Raw genomic sequence first — 27,631 nt, 5'->3', positions numbered from 1 at the left:
GCTAGTTCATCATTTCACAGCAAGGCATTCCCTGGGAAATATCGCATCCTCTAACTCCACCACCTCAACCAAGCTCCACCATCATTATTGCTGTGTACAGTATTACAGTGTTTGTTTAAAACTTATAGTGTATCTCTGTCTATCATATCTATATAGCTATCTAATGTCTTTTGTCTGGCAAAAAAATTTCCCTGGAACCTAACCCCTGCACCCTCCATTTACATTAATTCTTATAGGGAAATTGGATTAGCTTAACATCGTTTTGCTTAGTCGCATTTTTCAGGAATAGAAATACAACGTTAAGAGAGGAGTTACTGTAATTGTTATTGACAGTTCTTATATTTATCTGCCAAAGATGCAACAGAGAAACAATCAAAACTTTATAAAAAGTCTAAACATTTTTTGTCCTTGTTTGTCATGGGATGTTGTCTTAATGATTGAAATGCAAATAGTGCCCAACAGAAGAAAGAAGATAGGTACAATACACTCACCTTTTTGTGTCTTTCTGGGATACCTGAAAGGTCACACTTCAATGTTTTGTTAAGCAATACATACTAGAAGCCAGTATAGTAGGTAAACTGTTAATTGACTTTTTAGGCTATTTCCTCTATATGAATGTACCTTCCCAGCCTCAAAGAATCCTGTGGAACCTTATAGACTAACAGACGTTTTGCAGCATGAGCTTTCGTGGGTGAATACCCACTTCTTCGGATGCAAGTGGTGGAAATTTCCTGGGGCAGGTATATATAAGCAAGCAAGAAGCAAGCTAGAGATAACGAGGTTAGATCAATCAGGGTGGATGAAGCCCTGTTCTAGCAGTTGAGGTGTGAAAACCAAGGGAGGAGAAACTGGTTCTGTAATTGGCAAGCCATTCACAGTCTTTGTTTAGTCCTGAGCTGATGGTGTCAAATTTGCAGATGAACTGGAGCTCAGCAGTTTCTCTTTGAAGTCTGGTCCTAAAGTTTTTTTGCTGTAGGATGGCCACCTTAAGATCTGCTATTGTGTGGCCAGGGAGGTTGAAGTGTTCTCCTACAGGTTTTTGTATATTGCCATTCCTAATGTCTGATTTGTGTCCATTTATCCTTTTCCTTAGAGACTGTCCAGTTTGGCCGATGTACATAGCAGAGGGGCATTGCTGGCATATGATGGCATATATTACATTGATGGAAGTGCAGGTGAATGAACCGGTGATGTTGTGGCTGATCTGGTTTGGTCCTGTGATGGTGTTGCTGGTGTAGATATGTGGGCAGAGTTGGCATCGAGGTTTGTTGCATGGATTGGTTCCTGAGCTAGAGTTACTATGGTGCGGTGTGCAGTTGCTCTAGCTGCTCTAACCCCGCAGACAGAGACCAACACCTAGAAAATCTCCACCAAGCATTCTCAAGACTACAGTACCCACACGAGGAAATAAGGAAACAGATCAACAGAGCCAGACGTGTACCCAGAAGCCTCCTACTGGAAGACAAACCCAAGAAAGAAACCAACAGGACTCCACTGGCCATCACATACAGTCCCCAGCTAAAACCCCTACAACGCATCATCAGGGATCTACAACCCATCCTGGACAATGATCCCACACTTTCACAGGCCTTGGGTGGCAGACCAGTTCTCGCCCACAGACAACCTGCCAACCTGAAGCATATTCTCACCAGCAACTGCACACCGCACCATAGTAACTCTAGCTCAGGAACCAATCCATGCAACAAACCTCGATGCCAACTCTGCCCACATATCTACACCAGCAACACCATCACAGGACCAAACCAGATCAGCCACAACATCACCGGTTCATTCACCTGCACTTCCACCAATGTAATATATGCCATCATATGCCAGCAATGCCCCTCTGCTATGTACATCGGCCAAACTGGACAGTCTCTAAGGAAAAGGATAAATGGACACAAATCAGACATTAGGAATGGCAATATACAAAAACCTGTAGGAGAACACTTCAACCTCCCTGGCCACACAATAGCAGATCTTAAGGTGGCCATCCTACAGCAAAAAAACTTTAGGACCAGACTTCAAAGAGAAACTGCTGAGCTCCAGTTCATCTGCAAATTTGACACCATCAGCTCAGGACTAAACAAAGACTGTGAATGGCTTGCCAATTACAGAACCAGTTTCTCCTCCCTTGGTTTTCACACCTCAACTGCTAGAACAGGGCCTCATCCACCCTGATTGATCTAACCTCGTTATCTCTAGCTTGCTTCTTGCTTGCTTATATATACCTGCCCCAGGAAATTTCCACCACTTGCATCCGAAGAAGTGGGTATTCACCCACGAAAGCTCATGCTGCAAAACGTCTGTTAGTCTATAAGGTGCCACAGGATTCTTTGCTGCTTCTACAGAACCAGACTAACACGGCTACCCCTCTGATACTTGACAGCCTCAAATCACAAGACCCTAATCTATCTTGGATTGTCAAGTACAGCTGATTGGAAAGGGAGGAAAAGAGCGAAAAATGTCAGATTTTTTTCCCCTCTTGTATTTTTGTCAGACTTCTGAACTTTTCAAAATTTCCCAACCAGTTATATTGCCAAGAATACTTCTGTGGGAGACTGTCCCTTAGTAGATCGGAAAAACACAAAATGAAAGCATGGTATTGTATTGTTTATCAGGCATGTGATTACGTCCTATTCAGTCTAAAATGTATATGTGCAATACTCCTTTTTTTTTTTTTAATTTGAGATTGTCACTATAAGTTTTGCCCCAGGTGAAGAGAAATATCTTTAATTTCTTTCCATTGTCACACATTTGGTAATGAAAGTCTAGGATATACAAGAAAGGGTCTTCATAGTGGGTAGAAAGCACAATCAAAAATTTCAAAAATCTTTTAACAATTTGAAGGCTATTCTAATAGGAGTGATTCTATTAGGAAGCTCACTATTTTTTAAGTTGTAGTACACATTTTCCTACTGTCTTGTTTCTTTGCCAAACTTGTCTAACATCAGTTGCTTTTTTCCAACTTGCAAACTTTAGTTTGTTTTACTCACAGATATGTGACCAAGGTCTAATTTCTCTCTTCTATTACCACCTAAACACCGCAACTCTAACTTTTTTCAGTCTCAATTTTAGAACAACTGAATCTCTGGCTTTCACCCACATTAGCCAATAAGTGCAAACTCAGAACAGGAATGGTCAGAGTGCATAACCCCCTACTTTCCATAGATTTCTACACAGGATCTGTAGTTTTGGATTCTTTCCTCTATTTTGTGAGTTGGAAAAGCAATTTATTAACATGTAATTTATGTACTTTTTGCAGTGTACTAAGGCATGCTGATGTCACCATAATGCCACAATTACGACATCTGTATAGTTGAGGATGCAGTTTTTCCCTTCTCCCTCTGTTAGCCTTAATGATCCTTGAGATACTGGTTATCTATTGCTTTAACAAGCCCCTAGATCCTACATTGTAATATATAGGTTTTGAAGGAAGTCTGTCCTTCCATTTGCCCGAGGACTTTCTATTTAAAGAGGTGAGGCACTTATCCCTTTCAATCTTTGAATGTGCTTCCTTTTCAGCCATTCTGTCCCATTGTCTGTCGTGTGAGCCAGACCCAGGAATGGGAATTGAAATCTGGTCTTCCACTTGACAATTTGGAGCACTACCTGGTCCACTTTTTTACATTGTGATTTCATAGAATGGAAAAAGAGCATCTTACCCTAGGATACTGAAAGCTATGAAGGTAATGGCACATTGTCTAACAGTTATTAAATATAGCAATACTGTACAAGATTCAGATTTTTTAAATCAACAGTTCTGACTTGGAAATGTTAGCTAAAATAAGAGTTTCAGACATAGACTGTACTGCGGTTCATGGGCCCCTCCATGTCAGTTTGATTTCAAGGATCCGAAACAGTTGTCTGGAGAGCTAAAAGTGGTTCTGTTGCTGACATAAGCAGCATCAAGCTTCTCTGGATCCATCTAGATCAACTCATATTCAGTGCTGTAGTCCAATGTCATCAGTCGTGAAGCCACTTTCAAAGTGGTTCTATATCTGACATAAGCAGCATTATATGTCTAGAGCTCTTCTGGATCAGCTGAGTCCAGTGCCAGGAAGCAAGCACGTTTGCCTATGGAGCAGAGCTTGCCAAAGAGGCGATGGTGTCCAGATCTGTCTGCTTAGGGTTTCCAGCTCTGTTGTCCATGCTCAGTTTAAGTGGCATGGAAATCTGTAGGTCCATATTGGTTGACTGAGTCTTTGTTTAGGATCAGTCACTGCACAGAGCATCTCCTTAACATGACTCTGGATGGACATTGAAATCTGTGTGGCGATTTCTTGGTTTTCTTACTCATTCTCTTGGGTTAGAACAGCATTTACTTCACTCATGTCCAATGCCATACATACTCCCGCTATCTCCTTTGTAGTCCTGTAGTAGATTCATGATGACCCTCTGGATTACTGACTAGCTGCTGCAACTTGCTTCCAGTACTAAACCAAGAAGAGCACTTTTTGGAGTCCAATTCTGGAGCCACTCTGGTATGGAGTGGGCAGCTGTAGTCCCTAGCACCCTCCCAGAGTATGGAACTGGTCATTGCTGTTCCTGTGATGCTGAGCCCCACCTTGGTGTTAGAAAGCACCTCCTTGGATCCAGTGGAGCAATCATGCTTTGTATTTGAGGGAGTCACAGCAGCTCTAGCTTTGTCTGCCAACAAGAAGTCATAAATAATCAATTTGTATCAGTTCCTTGAGCATTTTTAAATTCAGCCAAACGTTGCCTTGTGGGAAGAAACACTAGTTTAGGAACCTATGGATTTACATCTAAGGATAAAGACTTTCATTACAGGGGCTTATTGGTGTGTAAGATTATTCCTTAGCTATCAAGCAGTGCTGACCATGATTTCTTCACATATGGCTTGCTACTGCTCAGATGTGTTATCCCTCAGAGGATTGATACAAGAGAGTGCCTTTCCCATTGAGGTTCCACAAACAGTGCTTACTGACTTCCACCCACCTAGAAGTATTCCTTTTACCTATGGGGTCTTGCCCATTCAGTTGCATTGCAATTTGGAAATTGCCGTTTCAATCCGCACACTTGATGGTAAGGCTTTGAAAGATGCCTACTTTCATGTTTTGATCTCTCTCATTTAATATAGCTCTGGCTAGTATAATGGAAGACATCTACCAAATAAGTGTTCTGTACTTCAGCATTCTTCTAGCACTACCAGTTTTAACCAAATGCTTGGATATCATAATTATTTTTCTGGGATGTTAGGGCATTAATTTCTGTGTCTAGATTTTGGCTTTCAGGAATATGTTCACCTTTCAGTTCTTGGAACTTTGTATAAACAAAACATGGTTAATTTAATCCCTACATGAAGGGATTGGGGTCATTGGAGCCCTAATGGGGCCCAAACCAGAAAACTTTCCTGCTGCAGGACAGGTTCTTAGTGCACTTGGGTGCAACCTTTCATCATGCTATATTTTAGGCCTCTGTGTGCCTGCTGCTATGGATATACAACTCCTGTCTTTGACTATGAACACCTGTGACATTTCGGGCCCTATGAAATCTGTTTTATTGTGATGAGTTTTTGGATTTATTTTCCGATTTCGTTTTTTCCATTTTTAAGAGTCTTGTTTTTAATCAATATTGACAACAATTAAGTGGCCTTACTATAAATTCAAGTGTTCAGAATTGGATTGCAGTGGGGGGAAAAACTGTTTTAAAAAAAATCCTACAATTTAAATAAAACATCCTGCAGATATACAGTATATGTAAAAGTAACACATTTTAAATCTTCTTCTTTTTTTTTTAAGTAGCACTCGGTTAGTAAGACCAAACTAGCATTGCCGAACAGTAATACAAGAAGTCCACAGAAGTAAGTCTCTTAGAGTGTCAATGTAACTGAATTCATATTTGAATAATTAAAAAACAAAAAAATGCACTAAACATAAAATAATTCATCTTTGCAGCAGTCACTGTTGCCATTTTAAATTAAACTCTAACTGTCAAGCTTCTTATATTCTGAAGGAATGTTTAAATCAGGGGTCTGCAACCTTTCAGAAGTGGTGTGCCGAGTTTATTGCTGAGTAGCATTACAGATTGACAAACTTAAATGTCATTATTTTTGCTATCTCGGGCATACATCTCCATTAGCCTTTTAGTGTTATCCTCAGAAAGTGATTCCCTCTTGTCTGTAAGTAGATTTTTATATTTACTAAAGCTTTTCTTTGTGTCTAAAAATCTGACAGGAAAGAAGATGCAAGGTAGAGCAGTGTCTGCTACTTTAGGCACTTGTCCCTTTATAATCTTCAAAAAAGAACTAGATAAGTTTGGAGGATAGGTCCATCAATGGTTATTAGCCAGGTTGAATGGGCAACAGGGGATGGATCACTTGATGATTATCTGTTCAGTTCATTCCATTTGGGGCACCTGGCATTGACTACTGTTGGAAGACAGGATACCTGAGTAGATGGGCTTTTGGTTTGACCCAGTATGGCTGTTCTTTTGTTCTCACATTCTTATCTTCCAGTAAGCGCCAGAGATCCAGTGGATCTGGGTTGGGCTCATTCTGAGTGCTGCATAGAAATACCAGCCATTGTTCACACAATTCTGATGAGGGGTGGGCAAGAGATAGTATATTGCTGTACTGATCAATGTTTTGCCTGTCTAGCGATTGCCAGGGATCAAACAAACGGATCAGGCAATACATATCTTTTGCTGGATGGATATCCCAGTGTTTGGAGAATTTGGTAACAGCAAACTGATAGGTTTCATGTAGATTGTTGAGGATGTATGTCTCTCTGTCTCTCTTTGTTTTTTGAAGAAGTCATCCTCTTGGGTGTTTCTTCACCAAATCCACAAGTTTTGACTGTTCCAGAAATCAAGACTGACCTCAGGTAGTCCATAATATTGATAGCTAAGGCAGCTGTAGGGCAGTGGGTACCCTCAAAGATGATTGGTGCTGTTGTCTGTTTGGGGAAAGCAGTTTTAAGGCTCCATAACACCCTGTGAAAATGTGGAATGGTTTCAGCTCTCCATGAATAGAACATCAGTCAAATAGTACTGATCTTCAACTCCTGGGGGGGGGGAACTGTCATAACTTTTCTACTTGTTTGTTACTGGAGGATTTCATTACAGAATCTTAAAGTTCAGTAATGGAAAAAAATCCAGCTTCAAAATCATTATAATTTAATGTTAAAGGGATTTTTTTATTATACAGGCATAATATTACAGGTGCATTGCAATACACAATTAAATTTCCCAGTGCATATTAAATACGAAATGGTTGATAAAATTAGCAAACACTTTATAGAATAGCTCCAGAATCCCAGTGTGGTGGATATTTTTTGGCTAAGGTTATTTTTAAGTTATAGCATATTAAACATTTTTTCTTAAATTATCTGTACTTTAAATCATATAAGTGGTTAGTCTTTTGTGAAAGTTTTTTTCCTAAAGGCCAATGTACTTGTTATAAAAAATCTGCTTAGGGATCTGTCGTCATAGTAAAAGAAAAAAAAACGTAGCTATGACAATATTTAGCACACTGCAGTCTTGGATATCTGTTGTCTCATTGATCACCACTGTAATCTTTTTCCCATGGATTTTGACTAGCATTCACTGCTACCATGTGCTCCTGATAAACATGTTGCAGGTGAATCTGTTGAATGCTGCTTCATTTTCAGGCAAACCTCCCCTCCCTCCCCCTCCTCTCCTCCTGCAGTGTTTAAAGAGGGAAAAGTCAACACTATTTCATTTTTTCCAATGGGATATCAGCCTCAGCACAGACTGCCACAAAAATCTTCAACAAACTCCTGTCTGGCATCTGCAGATTTCATATTGTCTGTCTGCAGTTGTTCTCTGTAGTGAGTGAGAACCTTGATGAGTCCCGTCCAATTTGGAACAATTTTTCAGATCGGCTTTTGACATTAGATGATAGTTGCAGGTATCATTTTAGGTCCACTGTAGTGTATGTTGACAGCAGTTGCAGAATCTCATACTGCTCAATTCATAGATGCCATTAGGAAACTGACTAACTCTTAACTTTGGTGTCAGCAGCATGTCATTTCTTAGCTTTCTGGATGAGCATTTTCCAGTTGTAGAATGACTTTTAGACATGTTTAAATCAAGTCCTGAACCATGGGGTGGGGAGCCACGCTAGTAGTAGCAGGTCACGTCTCTAAGCAAATCTCAGTTAATCTATGGTGGTGGTGAAGGGCAAAAACTCATATACAGTACACTATATAACTATAACGCCCTTTGTAATACCGAACCTTGTGCTATAGCGAACCTTGTCCCTGGATCCCATCTCGAGTGGATGAGGGCACAGAGCTCTTCCAGCCATGAATTTTTTTATTTTTTTATTTTTTTTACAGCACTGGATTCCGTGCTGTTTTGATTCTGTCTGTGTTCTCTTCAATGTGGATTTCATAGGGCCCTAGATACTGGCTCAGGACGCTTGTGCTTTACTGTGGAAAAGCAAAGGATGAACAGACATGCCTATCATGTAGTTCTGTTCTCCCCTCCATTGTCATGTGTAGTAACGTTTTCAGTAGTAGACTGAGAAACTCACCTTGATCATACCCTTTTCAAGGTTTGTGAAATCTTTAATGGATGATGCTCCACATTGATATACTGAAGCTGAGAGCTATTTGACCTCTAAGGCTTTCTCCTGCTGACGAAATTCAAATGTTCAATTTCTGACATGACACCATAGTGTTTAATAACACGAATTGCCAAAGAGCTGTTTGATATAGTCAGCAGTGTTGGGGAGTTTTCATTGCCCCTTTAAGTATACCCAACCATCCAGAGCTGTTGCTTGTTTTGTCAGTTCTGCTGACAAAACTTCTGTCCTCGTTTACCTAGAATTCTTCAGTTCCCTTTCCTAAGGGTTGTATTGCTCGCTAAACTCCCACAAGTGATAATACGGAGATGCTTCTCAAAAAAGATATGGTGTTTACTTTCCAATAACTGGAGTTACTTGAGACGAGTTGCTGCGTAGTCTCAGCCCTCATGAGATTTCCAGCTTCTTTGGATTCTTAGGTTAGGAATTCCCAAATTAATGGCAGGAACTGAAGAGCAATGGAGGTCACTTTTTTCTTTTTCTTATCTTCAGAGCCCTTTGGGACTGGGAGAAGTGTGTGGGCTCAACAGATGTGCACTGCCAGCTTCTGGAGACCAGCAAGTGTCTCACACTTGTGAACATGCATAGACCACTGAAAAGTCCAGTTACTGAAAAGGAACCTTGATTTTTTTTTCTTGTGAATGATTTGATTTGCACTTTTTCATATTATTCCCAACCTCTATCTTCACAGACCTTGAAAAGTACAGTGGTAGTATTGTACTACATTCAAGTGCACTAGGGAATCTTTAGTGCACTATCAGGATCTACATGGACTATTATTAAATGTCAAATGTCAAAGTGTAATGTTAGTGGACTTTAGAAATCACACTCACGAAGAGCATGTTACCCCACCATGTAGGCAAGCCTATAGCTTCTCTGTGGCTTGGTATTGTGAACTATAAAATGGGAGTAATAGTTTGCTGTCACATAGGGGTATTTTAAAGCTTAATTTGTTAGTGTTTGTAAAATCACTTTGAGAATATGTCTGTGTTGCAGAAGATGGAAAGCAGTGCCATAACTATGCTGCCATAACCTCCTAGTGGGAAGACATAGCCTACGTTGATGGAGGATGCAGGAACACCACCTCCCAAAGCGATGGTAGCTAGGCCAACAGAAACATTGTTCTATTGACAGAAATGTCTCTCTACTGGGGGTGAGGTTGGCATCATTTTCTTTCAAGGCTGTATTTTTTCACGTTCCTGACTGACATAGCTATGTTGCCTAAAATTTAAGTATAAATTAGGCTTGAGAATCTCAGATGGAAGGTGCTCAAGAAATCCACAGTTTTTTTTGTAAAAAGCATACTTTCCTTAACCTTAACCACATTGAAATATTCTACTTTATGTATGTATCTCTTATACTAAAATAAACACACTTGTTTCTCATACAACTTAGTGTATCCAAAACTATCTGGTAAAGGATTGTGTCTCCAGTGTCTATTAAATTGAAGATTCCCTTAATTTTGTTCAGAAAATCATGATCCTACCATGTTGTCCTTCAGGTAGTCAAGGTTATGTTGTGACTCTGTTAAGGCCAGAAAGCTAAGGAAAGGAAAGAGAGTGAAGTTCCATTCCTTTTCAGAAGCAGAGTGTGAGGACAGTGGAGCTCTGTTTCCTGTCTTCCAGCTGGAAAGAAAAAGGTGCTGTCCCTTGACTCTGTTAAGGAACCCTTTTCTGGTAGAGTGTTTTGTATACTACCCATGCTATCTGGTGTGGTCTGGAAACCAGAAGGGTGCAATTAGAAAAATTAAAATTAAATTTATTTAAAAATTTAAGAGTACTGTCCCATGGACTGTCCACAAAGTTCCGCCCATTTGCCATACCAAAACAGTATGCCAAAGTGGAACTCCACTCATAATTCGAGCTGGCTGGAAAACATTTGTTTTGTGAAAAATTGAATTTTCAACATTTGTTTCCATTCTAGCGTGGAGCAAAACTGAGACTTATTAAAATTCTTTGTGAAAAAAAGAGTGAGATTCCCCCACCTCAGAATAGCTGATAGCTTGATGGGATTTTGGAGACACTGGTTCAAATCCCTGCACTGCCTGTTTTAGACCAGGGACTTGAATTGTTGTCTCCATCTTTCTGTTGGTGCTGTTCTACTTTTTGTATAAATAGGTCACATTAGGCCAGAGTCTCTCACACAAACTATTTAGCCCAGTGATTAGGGCACTCACCTGGGATGTTAGAGGCCCAGGCTCAAGTCCCTGGTCTGAATCAGGCAGCTCAGGGATTTTAACCTATGTCTTCCACATACTGGGGCATTAGGTATTTGGAGGTGGTTTCTTTCTCTCTGAAACCAGCACTTTTCTGCCAAAAGCTTTAGTTCGATGAACCCGCAATTTCTGACACACAAATATATAGTTGACAAATGCTTGACCAGCTCTACTACTCATAGTTTGTGCCTATCTTCATAGTATGTTCATCCCTCTTTGCTATGAGCTTTGATCAACAGTAAAATATTTATATGTAGACAATCATATTAGACTTCATTTAACATGCTGTAGAGGTGAATATTTCCATTTTTAGTACTCTACAATATGAGTGCCCATTCAGAGCTTTCGACGTATTTGACAGTCTTTTAGTATAAATACACTAGTAAACAGAACCCAAGAGCAAAATAACTTGGTAACATCATAGCTCTAATAAACTGTTCCATGGAATCCACATAGCATATGGGCAGTTCAGACCTCTCAGCTATTTCAGGGTATTTGCAGATTCAGAGAGCCATCCCTGCATCAGTTTACACTGGTTCAGATTTTGAAGACTCTCCAGTTGGCCCAAATCAACCTCTTTAGTAAGCTTTAACTGTAGAAATTCAGAATGAGTGCATATAGAATGAGTTAAATAAGATGGCTGGAATTCAATGGTACAGCTAGGTAATCAATAGTAGAAAGCTGGAAAGAATTTTAAAATACAGTTGTCAAGGCTACAATTAACTTTTTGCTACTGCGTAATAGATGGCTTATCAGAAAGGTAAAGAACAGTATAAAATAGTAAAAATGCAGAAATTGGAGGATTATTTGCAGTTAAAAACAAGCATAAGTAAAGTATACAATGAGCATCAAATTACAGAAAATAACTTCAAATAAAAATATTCTTGTAACATATCAGCATATATGGAATAGGCAAGTAATAAAGAACTACTGGATCCCTTACTGGTGGTTTGGAAGTTTTGATTGAAGTTACTTTTGTGTCCGTTTTTATGTAGGAGGAGGGTGATATTTGCTTTTCTTTTAGAATGCTCTTTTCACAATACACTCCTGCTTAAAAGGTGGGCAGCTGCACTCTGAACAGATTTCAGTTTCTTAATAGTCTTGATGCTAAGCCTCATAGCTTTACATGTAGCATACAGTAGTTATAGACTATTAGAAATGTCTTCTGTCGAGAGTGAGTACATATTTAGTCATACTCACTGGCAAGGAGTATTATGCTATATGAAATAAGAGTAAGTTTTCTTACTTTAATAAAGTTGTATTTGACTTGATACTTTTGTTTCTTCATGGATGTGGATTTAAAATAAGTTGGTATGTATTCTGATATTTTTATTTGTTTCAGGTTATGCAATGGTCTCTGCAAGATGGCTTGTTCTTGAGTTGGAGCTTTTTAAGGCAGACATATGCTGGTACTTCAACTTTATTAAGCGGACTATAATTTCTTTTCTCACGACAACTACATAAGCAGACAAAATTGCAAAGATCTGCCCTGTGTCGAGTATGACAGCCACGACCCGTGGCTCTCCAGTAGGAGGGAATGATAGCCAGGGCCAGGCTCCTGATGGACAGTCTCAGCCTCCCCTCCAACAGAATCAGGTATGATGCTAATGCTGTTAGTAAAGCTGTCTAGAAAAACAATAGTAGTTCTGCAGCGTTACTTTTCCCGGTAATTCTTTCAAAATCTCCTTAGGGTATAATTTTATGTCTCATTGCAGCAGGGTCAGGCCTAGTTTGTACTATGTTGGAAGTCTATTGATGAGTCACTGCTGAACAACTGCCTCAGTATGGTGATAGGAGACCCTGTACCGCAGAAGGTGCTGCCTTTAGATAAAATACCATAGTGATGAAGTAACCTGCCCTTTCAAGTGTCTTTACTTTGGGCAAGAAGTCTGCTTACCAGGATGTCAGATGCTTCTTCAGCGCCACGTCTGATTCACCTACTTCAGATTTTGTGATGTCAGCTTGATACTCAGAGCTCTGAAACACCTTTTTGACCCCCCTCTTCCCCCCCGAGGAAGAGAGAGACTTGTTTTTATTCACTAAAATTGATGCCTTAATGGCCGATACATCCACCAGAATGGTTTCAGAATTGGGGGCCCTCTACATAGAAGAGCAGTGCTGTACCTTCTGTTTGAATAAAGTAACACATAGGAGTGTCTTAAGCTTTATTCTGGAGATCAGCTTCATCTTTTGTAGTTCACAGGTAATAGTTTTCCTATCTTGCTTGCAGAAACTGTCTGAATGAAGAACTCTAGCATACCCTGGGTCTATTTATATTCCTTTCATTAAGCAGTTCTGCAAGTCCTGCACCCACTTTAACTGTCATCTTAAAACAGATTGAACACTTCAAGTATAATGTATCAGGAAGGTCCTTTTCCAGATGCTGTAAGTTGAAAAGCATTGGCAGTTCACACCTTCTGTAGGATTTACAAGCTGAGGGTCCAGATATCTGCCAGAGTTGTATGTGGTAGGAGAGGGCTTCATGTTGTAGTCCTCTCATATCAGAGAATTGGGTTAAATCCAGTATATAGTTTAATGTAATTTCTGCCCTCCCTGAATTTACATTGCTATAAAAATCCCCACTGTCAGGAGACCTGTTGATCTAAAGATGGAGAATAGAAAAAATTGATCCCTGTATACCTGACTTTTTTTTTCAGAGTAGTAAGGGTCAATGATATAACTTCCCCCTTTTCACAGTTTCAAACAACTTTAACAAATTTCAGAACTTTTTTCACTGGAATCTTTAAAAACAGTGTGGAAACGTCTGTTACTGGTGCATTAAAGCTTTTTTGGAAACATTAAATTTTGTTCCAAATTTAAGTTGACAATATTCCTTTAATGACTAATAATTTAGGGAAAATGGGTCTTCAGTGATTCACGCATTGGTAAGTGGTGAGTATGGCCTTGTCTTCGTTGGATTTTTTTTCCTTAGTATTTCCCCACTATTGTTTCTACCAATAGAGTTGATCTGGTAGTATGAATGATAGGAAATTTTAAGAAAAGAGAGTCTGGAGTAGACAAGGCAAGAGAGAGTCTCTCCTAATTTGGTTTCAATCTGACCCATGTCAATAACGAGTAAAAATGATCTGATTGCAGAACAGCTGTGAATATGAAGTGTTCTTAGTGAAGAGAAATCCAGTTCAAATTGGCATCTTTGATGGTAGTCTCACCATACTGACCAAGGATTGCATCAAGTTTGAATTATCTTGTCACCTATAAATGTGGTTATCTGCAACTTGGTGCAAATGAATAGGTCAATGTATAGAAACGTATGCTACTGAACATACTTGTTAAACTTTTAATGCCCAGTTGTGGGGAACAAAAATACCACAAATGTAAATGATACAGAATTTTTCTTTAGCAAAGATGAGAATTTAAATAGTACAAGTGAGAACTAGATTTGAGTGTGGTGGAGAAGATAAATCAGGGTCTAAAATTCAGGAATAGCGAAGAGTGCTTCCTGTGTTGTGGGTCAAGTGGATATAGGTGACTGAAAGTATTTTAAACTAAAATCTGTCGCCTTGTGTCAGAATTGAAGTTAACACACAGACTAACTTTGGTATGCAAATTTCACCATGCCAAATACTGAAGGGAATTGAAGGTTGCGATTTAACATGGCTAAGATTCTAAGTACTGTAAGTTACGTAATAAAATGGGGTTTAGAATGCTGATAGACATTAATGTGACATTCAGAAAGTTTTATGCCCAGACAAGTTAGATTTTTGTGTAATGATTTTTTTCAAAACAAATAGAAATGTTAAAATTATTTACATTTATATTTGTTATTGGTTTGAAAAAATCCCTGAAGTATTTGCAACCCAAACATAGTAATATTGTTCTAGTGCATGAAAATCAGAGTGAATTATTCCACTGATTGGCTCCACTTACTGGAAATGCAAAAAGTTAGAAACAAATATTTAAAAAAACAAAAAATTGATCTTTGAAAATAAGTTTGTTTTTTTTGTTTGTTTGTTTTTGTGATCCAAGAATGGTGCCAAGTTACACAGGAAAGAAAGATTGATTGTTCTTTCACCTCTTCTTATGTTTCTGCACCTTCTGCTATATTGTCCTTTCTTTAGCTCTTTGGAGCAGGGACTGTCTCATTTTTATGTAGCGTGTTCAGTGCAGCAACTAGGGTTGCCAACCCTCCAGAATTGTCTTGGAATCTCTAGGAATTACAAATTGTCATATGATGAAACTCTCAGGAATACGTCCAACCAAAATTGGCAACCCTAATGTACAGGACCCTGATTTTGATGGAGGCCTATGGGTACTACAGCAGTGCAAATATTGTGAATAAAGGACCACTGCTTAGTTCAAATTTGAAGTAATGAAATCTTTACCATATTTTTGTTGTTTGAATGAATTTTAAAATTAATTTGCTATTGGCATTATTGGAAGACTGAACTCTGATCTCAGCAAAGAGACTATATGAAACTACATTCATGCTGTATTAACGTTGAAATTGTAATTGCCCAAGCGTTAAGAAACCCCGAGTTAAAGGAAAACCGCAATGGAGTGTAAAAATATGCTAATTACTACATTTTAAGTTATTTATGTGTGAAATTAGGTCCCTCAGTCCATATTTAGGCATTTAATTGAGAGTGCAACTGATGGAACCAAGAGCTAGTTTGAAGAGGAGTAAAGTTCTTGGAAAGGATATCAACCCAAGCCTGGTCTCTCAGCTATTTAATACTTTTTAGTGTCAGAAAAGCAGGGTGGATAAAAATCAATTTTTAAAAATAAATCAACTTTCACTGGATTTTTAAAAAATTAAGTACATTTTTCTTTTACAATATGAACCTGAGTAAAATTAAATTTGATATTGACAAATGAAGTTCTAAACTTACTGTAATCTATTAAAATTTAAATGGAAAAAAAATGCTGCATCACTGAGCCCTTCCCAATTTTAATAAGTTAAAAGGTACTGCTTTTTAAAGTATGTGTGTGTGTATATGTATATGTGTATAAATAAAAGAAATAAATTCAGTTTTGGGGAAAACATCTTAAATTTTGATGTCAGCTCAAGCTATTTAAATGTTACAATGTTATATGCTTCAGTAAGTATATTATTTTCAGTCTTTACAGTGGAGCGAATGCTGGTATTTTTTTTCCAGATGTAAGTACTTCCTGTTTTCTGTTGTGCAGAAAACCTTTCGCCTATATTACTTTTGGTTTCAGTTTAGGTAGCAGGTGGAGAGAATATTTTTCTCATTTCTTCATTCAAAGTTGAAAAACAGTAGAAGAAACAGGAAAACCTTCAGTCTATGAATAAAAAACAGATGGAAGAGGATGAGATCTAATTCTAAAACTCTAAAGGATAGAGACAGATTTTCAAAGGTCTTTAGACACTTAATGGTCTTTAGGCATTAATGATCACAGTCCATCTACTTTACTCTTGGGGGAATTCTGTGCCACTGCGCATGTGCAGTATTTATGTCCCCTGCAGATTTCTTTGCTTCCCCACAGAAAAATAACTTTTTGACTGGGAAGCAAAGGGAAGCCACAAGAGCAGTCATGCGACCCACCCTAGCAGTATGTTTTGGGTGCCTCCCGCTTCCTGCACCCATGGCTCCTCAGCTGCAGGGGGAGGGATCCCTGTACAGGGAGCTGCTCCCCCATCTGCACAACCCCAGTGCAGCCAGACCTCCTCATACCCAGACCCTCCTGCTGAGCCTCACTCCCCCTGCACCTGGACCACCCTGACAATTCACCTGGATCCCCACCCCACCAAGCCCCAACCAGCTGTACCTGGGTCCCCACCCCACTCCTCCAGCATCTGGACTCTCCACTGAGTTCCCCACACCCAGACTCCTCTGCCAAGCTCTATCACGGTACATCCAGATTCCCCCGCCCCGCACCTGGATCCCCCACTGAGCTGCCGGCACCCAGATTTTCCAACCCAGAACCGCCTCAACCCATCCCTGGGTCCCCCCACACTAAGGCCCTCCACACTTGGATCCTGCCTTGCTGAGCCTACCTGCCCATACCTGGCGCAGAGGGGCAGGGTCCTGAGTGGTTTCTGGAGCAGGCTTGGGCCTTGAGCTGTGTCAGCATCGAGTGAAGCCTCACTGCTGAGGCCATGTCCTGGGGGGAGCTGCACAGTGATCTCCTACCTCTGTGCAGCCAGTGGCCTCTGCTCCCCAGTGCCATGCTGGAGCCTCCACATTTATTTGACAAATAAAATTTGCAGAATTTTAAAGTATTGTCCAAAATTTTATTTTTTTTTCTTTTGGTGCAGAACTTTTATTTTTTGGCACAGAATGCTCTGAGGAGAAATCAACTCACTAAGTGCAGTTAATGCTTTTTGTTTAATAAATCAGTTTTAAATAAAACAAATGATTTGATATTTTCTTGTCAGCACATTTAAGGTAGTTTTATTTAACTAAAACAGTTTTTTAAGTGCTGTTTCTGTGTGCTTTTAATTGAATATCAGTTTCCATCCAAATATATCTTGACATGATGAATTTGGAGTAAAAACGTTATCTAGTAAACAAGAAATGTCGCTCATTTTCTAACATACTGAAAAAATATAAAAATTAAGACTATGAAAAATATGTTGAGTGATATAGTTGCTTAAATAAATATGTATAAACATAATATGTTATCCTGGTTAGCAAAAATAAGTACCAAATGTAGTGTAAAGGCTTTGTTTAGTTGCAGATCAACATGTTTAAATGGTAATACCAACCAATTAGAATTAATCTCTTTTTAGGAATATAACTAAAGTACACACACAAAAACAAGATTAAAGTAGATTTAAATCAAGATTCCTTCTTGATTTAAATCATGATTAATATTGGTGGTTTGTAATTTATTGGCAACTGCTGCGAGAAGGAAGGGAGGGAATGTTAAGTTCATATGTGCTCCCTTCAGCGAGTGAACATGTTGCATTTTGGGCAAGTAAAGAAATTGTTCCCTGCAGCTGGCAAACTGTTAAGATGGAATAACAATAGTCATGTTAAAAGAAAATCAAGGCTTGGGTGGCAGTTACCGGATTCCCACGAGAGGGAGCAGAGGTATAACCAATGCCAAACAGTTATATAAATAGAAATCTTTAGTATGTGGTTCTTCATGATCAGAGGAAGATCTGTGTGTAATTTGTCTTATCAACTATCTGCGATCCACACAACCAGGGCAATAGAATTCATAGTAGCAGTGCTTACCGACCATCACTGATTCAGTCTTGTTTCAGTACGAGCCAGCTATCTTGGCTGGATTCAGTACAATCTAGTTGCCACGCACCAAGTCAACATTCCCCTTCAGGGAGGCTCTTGACTAATGGAGCCATGCGGAATATATCGAGCAAGGCGTATATAGCTGAGTCTTCAGAATATGCATTGCTTTCAGTAATCTTACATTTGATAACTCTAGGAGAAGTGGGGGAGCCTTTCAGAAAGTCACAAGATAAACTAGGGGGCAGATTTATATTGGACCATCAGAGTTTGTAATACAAACAGATTTTGTGTGAATTGGCGGTTGCCTTATTTTGTCATAAATACACGAGTTTGCACTGTTCCTGCTAGCTGTTCTCTACACTTAACACTTAACATGCATGCTCCTCACTCCCAGTGACGACATCCATCTTGAATGGGACACCTGATCTCCCTACACTTCCATCATTCTGAACAGACCACCTCCACTCTTTTGTGCATCCTTTGAAGCCCTTCTACTTGCACAAAGAGCACGCCTCCTTTTCCTTAAGACACTCTTTCACGCACAGAATTCCAAGAGCCCTCATTTTGACCTTTTCAATGAGAAATAGAAAGTTGGTCCACTAAGAACAAAATCCTGGGCCAACTTTGTTTCAAATGATACCTTTTTCCATCTTCCAGGAAACTAGCTTTGTTTTTAGAAAATATTTAATTGGACTAATAAATAATTTTAGTTCAGAAATTCTGAAAGCTTTAAATAGTCATATTTTGTGTTTTTTTTTCTTAAGATTTTTTTTACATTTTATTGAAGTTCTCTGTTTGCTTTCAAAATTCAAATGAAATTTAAAGGGAAAAAAGGAAGCCAAGAGTAAATGATGGACATCTACTACAGTATCTGAGAAATAGGATGAATATTGTGCATACAATATTTAATTTAAATCCTTGAAATGTTTTTAATTCAGACTTCTTCACCTGATTCTTCCAATGAGAATTCCCCGGCTACCCCTCCTGATGAGCAGGGTCAAGGGGATGCCCCACCCCAACTTGAAGATGAGGAGCCTGCATTTCCACACACAGATCTGGCAAAGTTGGATGACATGATCAACAGGTACTTTAGGAAGAGTGCATCAATCTTAATCATGTGGGTTATAGGTAAAATCTCTGAACATTGCCATCAAAATTTCTGGGTCTTTCTTTGTGTTTGTGTATTAGATTGCATGTTTGCGGATGGGGGGGAATAAAAAAAGAGATGGGGATTGACGATTTTTTTCTAAAGTTGAGCCTTCTTTAGTGGGTTAAAAATAGGATAAAAGTGTAAATCTAGCCTAAGGGCATAATGAAAGGGAAGATATGTTTTAATTTCTTTTCAGAAACCTAATTAAAATGCAGTACTTTTTTTAAAAATTCAGACCTCGATGGGTTGTTCCTGTGTTGCCGAAAGGGGAGTTAGAAGTTCTTCTAGAAGCTGCTATTGATCTTAGTAAAAAAGGTAAGTTGAAAATACAATGAATGGTTGCTAGAGGGATGTGTAAATCTGGCTCCTTAAAGGTCCTCTGTATCCCTGTTGGAGCTTTATTTCTTTAATAAATTGAGATCTAAGATTCCTAAAACCTGGACTAGCATGAAAAGCTGCATAGATCTTTTGAAAACAGCATAGCTTGACACAAGCACTGGGGAACACTGAGCCCATAGCTATAAAAGTCTTATTGGTCCTTTCCTACTTGTTTTCTGTATTTTTACTTGCATAACAGACCCAATCAGGTCTGTTTTCCTGACAAATTCTTATATTTTAACTTTGAGGTTTAATTTTTTTTCTCAGAAAATTTTTGACAAATACCTTGCTAAAATCATTTCTTTAAAATCTACGTTTAGACACTTTAGATAATACTAGAAAACAAGATTTGGAACAATTAGAAACTGTGACCCAAAACAATTAGAATGATATAGTTAGATGACTGTTTGTCTTGTCTAACTTATCTGAGTCTAGGACAGTTCCCCTGAAGATTGTGTTCTTTGTGTTCAACATGTTGTTAGGTCAGAGTGGCAAATGTCTCTTACATGCTTCTCCCAGCCTCATCAAAGTAATCTTTCCAGGCCCTATAGATGAGAGATCTGTAAAGTCACAGAGAAAGTAGTTGGTGAATTAAGGTGCCTTAGAGGAAGAATAGTATTGTTTTAAATATATTTTTATTGAAATATAAAATTGCCTGTTCTTTACCCTTGGATAGTTGGACTAGGAGGAACTGACCTCATTGATAAATATTTACTCCTAGAATTGCCAAGTAGTAAAGGTTGTTGTCAGCAGGCAGTTCTGGCCTGCAGGAATTATTTTGTATGAGTGTTAGTCATCTGTTTTGAAGCACCTGCTGGAGAAAAAATTGTATTAATCCAAATATCTTGAGTATGTCTACAACGTGATAAAAATCCCTTGGCACTGAGTCTCTGAGCCTGGGTTAACTGATTTGGGCTTGGGTTGCAAGGCAAAAAATTGCTATGTACATGTTTGGTCTCAAGAACGGGCTCTGAGGCACTTCCAATTCACAGGGTCTCAGAGCCTGGATTGCGGCCTGAACTGAAACTTCTACATTGCAGTTTTATAACCCTGCAGCCTGACCCCCCTGGGAGCCCGAATCAGCAGACCCAGGTCCAGCTGTGGCCATGTGGTGAGTCTTTTATTGCAGTGTAGACCAAAGGTAGGATATGATGCACATGTCTTATTGTGCAGTTGATCTGGTCTCTGGGACTGCAGTTGCCATTGACTTTTGGTAGATGTGTGCCTGGCTGAAATCTTCAGCTGAGCATAGAAGATCTCAAGAGGTCACGTTTGTTCAATAACAATACAAATGCCATCTTTCGAAAAATTTGAAAGATGCAGCTAGCTACATCTCTGGGTCTGCTGCTGCAGCACACTGGTAGGAAGAAATCCTCTGGTCTCTAGTTTGAGAAGTTTTTTGGGTGTTGGCAGCAGCTATGTCTGCCTTTAAAAAATCATACCACCATCAGTAGTGTAGCAAATAAATATAGACAGCTTCTTCAGCTGCCCTACGGACCACACCTACACACTCCACCACAAGGCAACAAATTTGACAATCAGTTTGGGAACTCTTTTTCACACATCTCCCTACCCTTATGAAGAAGATCTGCAAAGCTGCAATTTGGAGCTCCATTCATATAATATGTTCTAAGCACCACTATTGTTGAATTTAGCATCTAGTTCTAATATCAGTTTTAGGCATATGTTCTACAGTTGCTGTTCATTACCGCTGGTCATTCCACCCTTGGGGTTTATGCTGCAGGTTACTTTCCCACAAGTGGAAAGAGAGGTTACCAGAAACTGTTGTTAAGTGTGTTGCCTATATGTGCACGCTTCCTATCTTTCCCCACTCATTGAAGTAATGGAAGATGGCTGAGGCTTTTGTCCCTTTTATAACTCTGAACAGTCAGATTTATGAGTGAGGTGCTTACCTGTTCTGAAGTGGGGCACTCTTTTGCTAAATGGTCCTGAACTTTGAAAGTGTGGAAATGCAAGGGCAATATACTCCAAGAATGATTATTATTATGTAACCTTTCTGTTAATCTGTGGGAAATGTACGTCGCCTTCAGTGAGATTATGTGAGTTTAGGTACCGTACCACCCATATGTAGACTTATTCTTTAAATCCAAATGGTATCTGCTGGAATGGATACAGAGAGGATGAGAGCTGGAAGAAAGGATTGAAATTGAAAGATAACTGTGGTCCTAATATTGTCATTGATATAATTTTGCACTTAGATCTGTGGCTCACCAGAACTTTAGAGCAGAGGAACCAAATATGTTTTGGAAGTCCACTAGATTATTACACCACAAAACTATTTTTGTTGCATGTTTTTTGAGAAACCTTGTGTCCTAATGGATAGAGCACTGGACTGGGATTCAAGACCCGAGTTCCATTTCTGACTCAGCCACTGTCCTGTTGTGTGATCATGGGTCAGTCACTTCATCCCATCTGAGTCCTTATCTATAAAGTGACTTTGAAAACTAGTGATGAAGAGTGCTATATAAATTGAGATGGTTGTATTGGTATTGTTATCTCCTACTAATTTGAGAGAAACATAGGAGGAGGATGACTGGACCATTTAAATACTTTGTGATACTGGCAGTCTGATGGTTGAGGCACTCTGGTGGTTGTCTGAGTTTTTTCTGAGATTCGAGAAGCAACCTGTTGAAAGAATGGTACCTATCAACTCACTATTAAATAATTATAAAATCTCTAAAACCAGGGACAGTATTTTTTTAATAGTGGCAGTTATTCCAAAAAAATAAATGTTAATAATTGAGCTATATAGCATATATTACAACAAAAAAAATTATGCCTGGCTCTTATGCTCTGCTTCCCCCACAAAACCCCTGCCACAGCTGGTCTGACAGCTGACAGGTGTTCCCGTTATGGGGTGTGCTGTCTCGGCTCATGATTTTGTAGTAGGGACCTGGTTCTTTATAATGTTTGTGTTCAGTTATTTTTTCATGTTGCTAAAATTTTCCCAAGTAGTGCAAGTAAGAGGAAAGGAAATGCCAGGTTTTAACAACTTATAACTCAATCCTTTATTTCTGCTGAATTTCAAATACCTGTTGCAGTGGAGGTGTTAGTTCCTCATAACAGATCACAAGAATTAAAGAAAATTTTATAATGAAAGGTATTAGGCAACTCAAATATAGGAGTTACTGCCAGCTCCCTGAATTTACCTCTCTTTCTGGGTGGCTCTTTGAATCTCTGTTGAATTGTGGGGGAGGGAAATTCCTGTTCCCATACTTGTATCTTCTTTGTTACTCTTTTGAAGTCGCATGTCTTGATCATTATTCATCTAGACTGAATGGAACAGGAATTATTTATTTTCTGGGTTCCCAGTATTGCCTGTGGTTGGTTGGTCACTGTTTTCTGAGGCTGGGCATGTCATATTGCATAAGGAGTGTGATTTCAGGACTGAAAATGAAATGTGTCCTGCACAATAACAGTGCAAGATACAACCACTAGGCTATTAATGTGATAGTTTATATTTGCGTAATTCCTCTTTTCATGGATTTGTAGATAAAGCCATAAGGGACCATTGTGATCATCTAGTCTGACCTTCTGTATAATACAGGCCATTGATTTCTCTGAATGAAAATGTTTGAACTTGTTTTCTGCAAACTGTTGTATTCAGTGTATGTGTGACTCAATATATTGAAAATATATTTTCTGTCCCCAGAATTGAGTTATTTTCAAATGAAAAATGAACTTTAAAGGGATAATGTCAACTTAAAAATCACATTTCTGTGTGAAAATCTGAGGCCTATTGTTTCAAGTAACCCTGAAAGCTAATACAACTGAAAGAGTGCAGTATTTTTTTATCTTGTATATGGCCAATTTCACTGTTTTTGTTGATGGTCAGTTTCACTTTCTCCTTCATTAGCATAGCTCTCAGGTACAGCTTTGGAGTGAGTTCAGTGCAGGAACAGCATTAGGCTTCTCCTTGACTCCCGTTCCCTGGAGAGGCAGGGGTAGCCGCAAGGGGGCCTTCTAGTATTTACCCCTGCAGGTGCTTGTATCTATTTGGGTGAATGAGCAGGGCCAACTCTAGTTTTCCCTGCCACATACAGTCTTCTGCTGGGATAGTGTTGGTGAGACCTACCACAGGGGTGGGTCTTAGAATTAACACTGCTTTGAGATGTATGGGAAAGTCCACTCCTCTCAGAGCCATTGTTTCAGGTTCTCTGCAGACCTGAGCAGCTCTCTATGCATTTGTTGCATTCTGATCATGTTTTCACAATTTTCCTTTGTAACTGTACACCCCGCCCCCCCAGCATTAAATCCAAAGTTTTGATACAGTTGCATGACTCAAGGATGTGGGGCCCTAGGGATGGGCATTTAGTGTCTATGTTGTAAATATGGCCCTGCGTATGTACCCTGCAAGCTGGTTTTTATCACTAACAGCAAACTGAAGAGACAAAAGGCAAGTGTGTACAAAACAAAAAGGAGTGGAAGGGGTGTGGTTTTGTATTCTTGATTTGACATGACCAAAAGAGTGTTTAAGTCTCAAGGGAGCAGAAAACGTTTACAATTTTTAAAGCAATTTAAATATAGGACCTACTATTTTAAAAGGATGTTCTATCAAAAATAATGTTTTGGAATTAATCAGTTTCACCAAATTAAAGTTTACGTTGTAATTTAAAGAAAACTTTGAAGCTGAAATGTTAAGTGGAATTTGATGGGAGAAGGGAAAATTAATTGGCAATTTTAAAGTCTAGTCACTGAATTTTGACACTTTCTGACATTTGAACGCTATTCCTTTTTTAGTTTGCATGGCTATATTCCTTTTATTAGGAAATATCTACAACTGAGAAACCTTTCAATGTATATTGAAATTGTTCGAATATTAGGAGTTGAGATCTAAAAATAGGGAGAAAGCAGTCTAGTGGTTTAAGTAGGGGACTGGGAGTCGGAGCTGCTGTTTCATTTTTAGTTCTGCTACTGATTCACTACGTATCCAGTAGGAAAATCAGCAAACCCCTTCTCCCCCCCCCCCATGCCTGTTTATCAGTCTATAAAAGGAGCTTGATAATAGCTACCCTACGCAATGTTTTAAATCTTCATTTTTTGTAAAGCACTTTGAAGTCCTTGGATGTGAAAAGTGTAAGTCCAAAAATATGATTGTTTAATGTTAAGTGAGCATTGTAGAGAACCAGTAAAATGGAGTATATTAACTGATTTTCCCTTTTCTCTTTTAAACAGGCCTTGATGTTAAAAGTGAAGCATGTCAGAGATTTTTTCGAGATGGGCTAACAATATCTTTCACAAAAATCCTTACAGATGAGGCGGTGAGCGGCTGGAAGTTTGAGATTCATGTAAGTTTGTATTGTATTTTATGAAAAGCAAGTAAGTTTAAACAGTGATGGAGCTGCAGAGGCCATCTGCTTATTTGCAGCCATGAACAGTTTTTGAAAATCAGCTTCCTTCTGCCAGTTCTTCACAATTCCATGACTTCTGGGAAATATATTTCCTTCTTCCTTCCCTTCACTCCTCACAGGTTCATGGTCTGACCTGTAAAACGAGTAGTGAAGGGAGCGAGAGATTGGTTTAGTTGGAGATCACATGTGAGCTAGGAGGAAGTTTGGGTTGAAAAGAAATCAAACTTAGGGCCTGGTGTGATTGGGGGGTATCAAGATCCCCTTCCTGCGTTTATCAGTGCAACCCCTTGTTGGGCTCCTGGTTATGCTGGACACATGTCTGTACTCCTTTCTACTCCCCAGAGTAATTGTATAGTTCAGGGGCATGGAGCTATATATATTTATATTTTGGTAAATGCTTTAGAAACTTTGCTGATTTGTGCATGCTCATGAGCAACTTCTTAAACACAAAAATTTTCCTCTCATTAAGGACTAGCCAAATTTGAGGTTGTGGAGTTACTAGTGAGTAAATAAGTCTGGGGAAAAAAGTGAAGTAGAAAAAAATATGTATTTCTCCTTCCACTGATAACTCAAGCACTGAGAAGATTAGCTCAGATTTTTGTTTCACCCCCCTCCCCAATTATGAAAATAGGCATGAAAGGTTCAGCTTAGACAACTTTTTTTGAGAAAGCAAAGGACAAAGGTTTATAAGGAAAGCAATTTTGTAACTTTGCTTCTGTGAATGCAGTAATACAGTTTGTAATTTGTTACATTTCAGTCAATTGCCAAAACTGTTAAATATCTTTTTCTTAATAGAGGTGTATTATTAACAACACTCACCGTCTAGTAGAGCTATGTGTGGCCAAGTTATCCCAAGATTGGTTTCCTCTTCTTGAACTTCTTGCAATGGCCTTAAATCCTCATTGCAAATTTCATCTCTATAATGGTACACGTCCCTCTGAAACGGTTCCTGCGGGAGTTCAACTGGCTGAAGATGAACTTTATGCCCGTCCTCCTGACCCACGATCACCAAAGGTAAATTGATATTTTTTCAAACTAAAATCCTAAAACCTTAAAACTGAAGTCCATATTAATATTTGTAATTAAATAAAATCACTCCGTATCGAATTAGAAAAATAATTTAGGAGGAAAGAAGCCACATAACACTTGCTGCTTTTTGTTTTGATATTTGATTAAGTCTTGTGACTGTAAGAGCGTCTCCAATATTTTCCCCTTCTTCCTCACATATTTAATCTTTGCTCCACAATCAGGGTCCCCATGGTGATGGACCCACCAGTGATCAGTGCTGGCATAACTGTATTTGGAATGTCCGTTCCACTGCTTTAGTTGGCCAGAATTCATTGATAGAGTGACTGGATTTCCTGTTTCATACCACTTTGATTTTTGTAGGTGTAACATGGTTGTAAAGATGCATCATCTGGTTAAAAATCATATTGTCAAAAACAGAATTATTCTTTAAGTGACGTCTACACATTCGCGTTCTTTGGATGTGGTAATGGTGTACCTTGGACCAGTGGCATCATCTAGTAGTAGTGCCCATTAGAATCCTCTCATGCCTCTACCCCAAGGGTGGGCAAACTTTTTGGCCTTCGGGCCACATTGGGTTTCTGAAATTGTATGGAGGGCTGGTTAGGGGAGGCTGTGCCTCCCTAAACAGCCAGGCATGGCCCAGATCCCACCCCATCTGACCGAACCCCCCCGCCCCGCTTCTCGCCCCCTTACGCCCACCCATGCAGGGGCGGCTCTACCTTTTTGGCCGCCCCAAGCAGTCATGCGCGGGAGGCGCCCCGGAGCCGCGGGAGCAGCGGACCTCCCGCGGGCATGACTGCGGAGGGTCCGCTGGTCGCGCGGCTCGGCTGGACCTCCCGCAGCTGCGGACGGTTCGCAGGTCCGGCGGCTCTGCTTGAGCTGCCGTAGTCATGCCTGCGGGAGGTCCAGCCGAGCCGCGCGACCAGCGAACCGTCCGCAGTCATGCCTGCGGGAGGTCCACTGGAGCCGCGGGACGAGCGCCCCCTCCACAGGCATGCCTGCGGCAGGTCCGGTCGTCCCGGGGCTCCGGTGGACCTCCCGCAGGCATGACTGGGGCAGGTCTGCCGGCCCAGCCTGCCGCCCCCCCCGGGAAAGGGCCGCCCCACGCGCGTGCTTGCTGCGCTGGGGTCTGGAGCCGGCCCTGCCCCCATGACTCCTGCCCCATCCGGCCCCTCCTGTTCTCTGTCCCCTGATGCCCCCCCGACCCTTGCCCCATCTGCCCCCCATTCCCATAGTGCCTCCAGACCCCCCACCTCTGACTGCCCCCCGCCGCCGCATCCAACCCCTCCTCTCATTCCTGATGGCCCTCCCAGGACTCCTGCCCCATCCAATCACCCGTTCTCCCTGTCCCCTGACTGCCCCTGGAACCTCTGCCCCTGACTGCCCCCCCGCCACCCTATCCAACCTCCCCTCTTTCCTGACTGCCCCTTCCCCCCCGGATCCCTGCCCCCATTCAACCCCTCATTCCCTGCCCTCTGACCTCCTCGACCCCTATCCACACCCCTGCTCCCTGACCACAACCCCGAACTCCCCTGCCTTCTATCCAATCCCCCCTACCCCCTTACCGCGCTGCCCAGAGCACCAGGATAGACAGCCATGTCGCCTGGCTGGAGCCAGCCATGCCACTGCGCAGCACAGAGCATTGGGCAGGCCGCGGCTCTGCAGCTGCGCTGCCTGGCAAGAGCTCTCAGCCCTGCTGTCCAGAGCATTGCACCGGCGGTGCAGTGAGCTGAAGCTGCA

General features: G+C 40.3%; 1 protein-coding gene across 2 annotated transcripts in view; it reads left to right on the top strand.

The window, feature by feature from the left end:
- The window catches only part of USP9X (ubiquitin specific peptidase 9 X-linked), a 227,155-nt gene that overhangs the window by 26,247 nt on the left and 173,277 nt on the right, over positions 1–27,631 (top strand). For both annotated transcript variants that reach the window (XM_045002691.1, XM_045002690.1), the window contains exons 2-6: positions 12,127–12,380; positions 18,901–19,046; positions 19,348–19,427; positions 24,687–24,799; positions 25,658–25,876. In XM_045002691.1, coding sequence (XP_044858626.1) covers positions 12,285–12,380; positions 18,901–19,046; positions 19,348–19,427; positions 24,687–24,799; positions 25,658–25,876 — 654 coding nt within the window. In that variant the 5' untranslated portion in view covers positions 12,127–12,284. The remainder of the gene's footprint in view (positions 1–12,126; positions 12,381–18,900; positions 19,047–19,347; positions 19,428–24,686; positions 24,800–25,657; positions 25,877–27,631) is intronic.

The sequence above is a fragment of the Mauremys mutica genome, chromosome 1 (assembly GCF_020497125.1).
Source record: "Mauremys mutica isolate MM-2020 ecotype Southern chromosome 1, ASM2049712v1, whole genome shotgun sequence".
Taxonomy (NCBI): domain Eukaryota; kingdom Metazoa; phylum Chordata; order Testudines; family Geoemydidae; genus Mauremys; species Mauremys mutica.
Note: the sequence above shows the minus strand (reverse complement) of the source record. Positions and strands in the feature narration are given on the sequence as shown.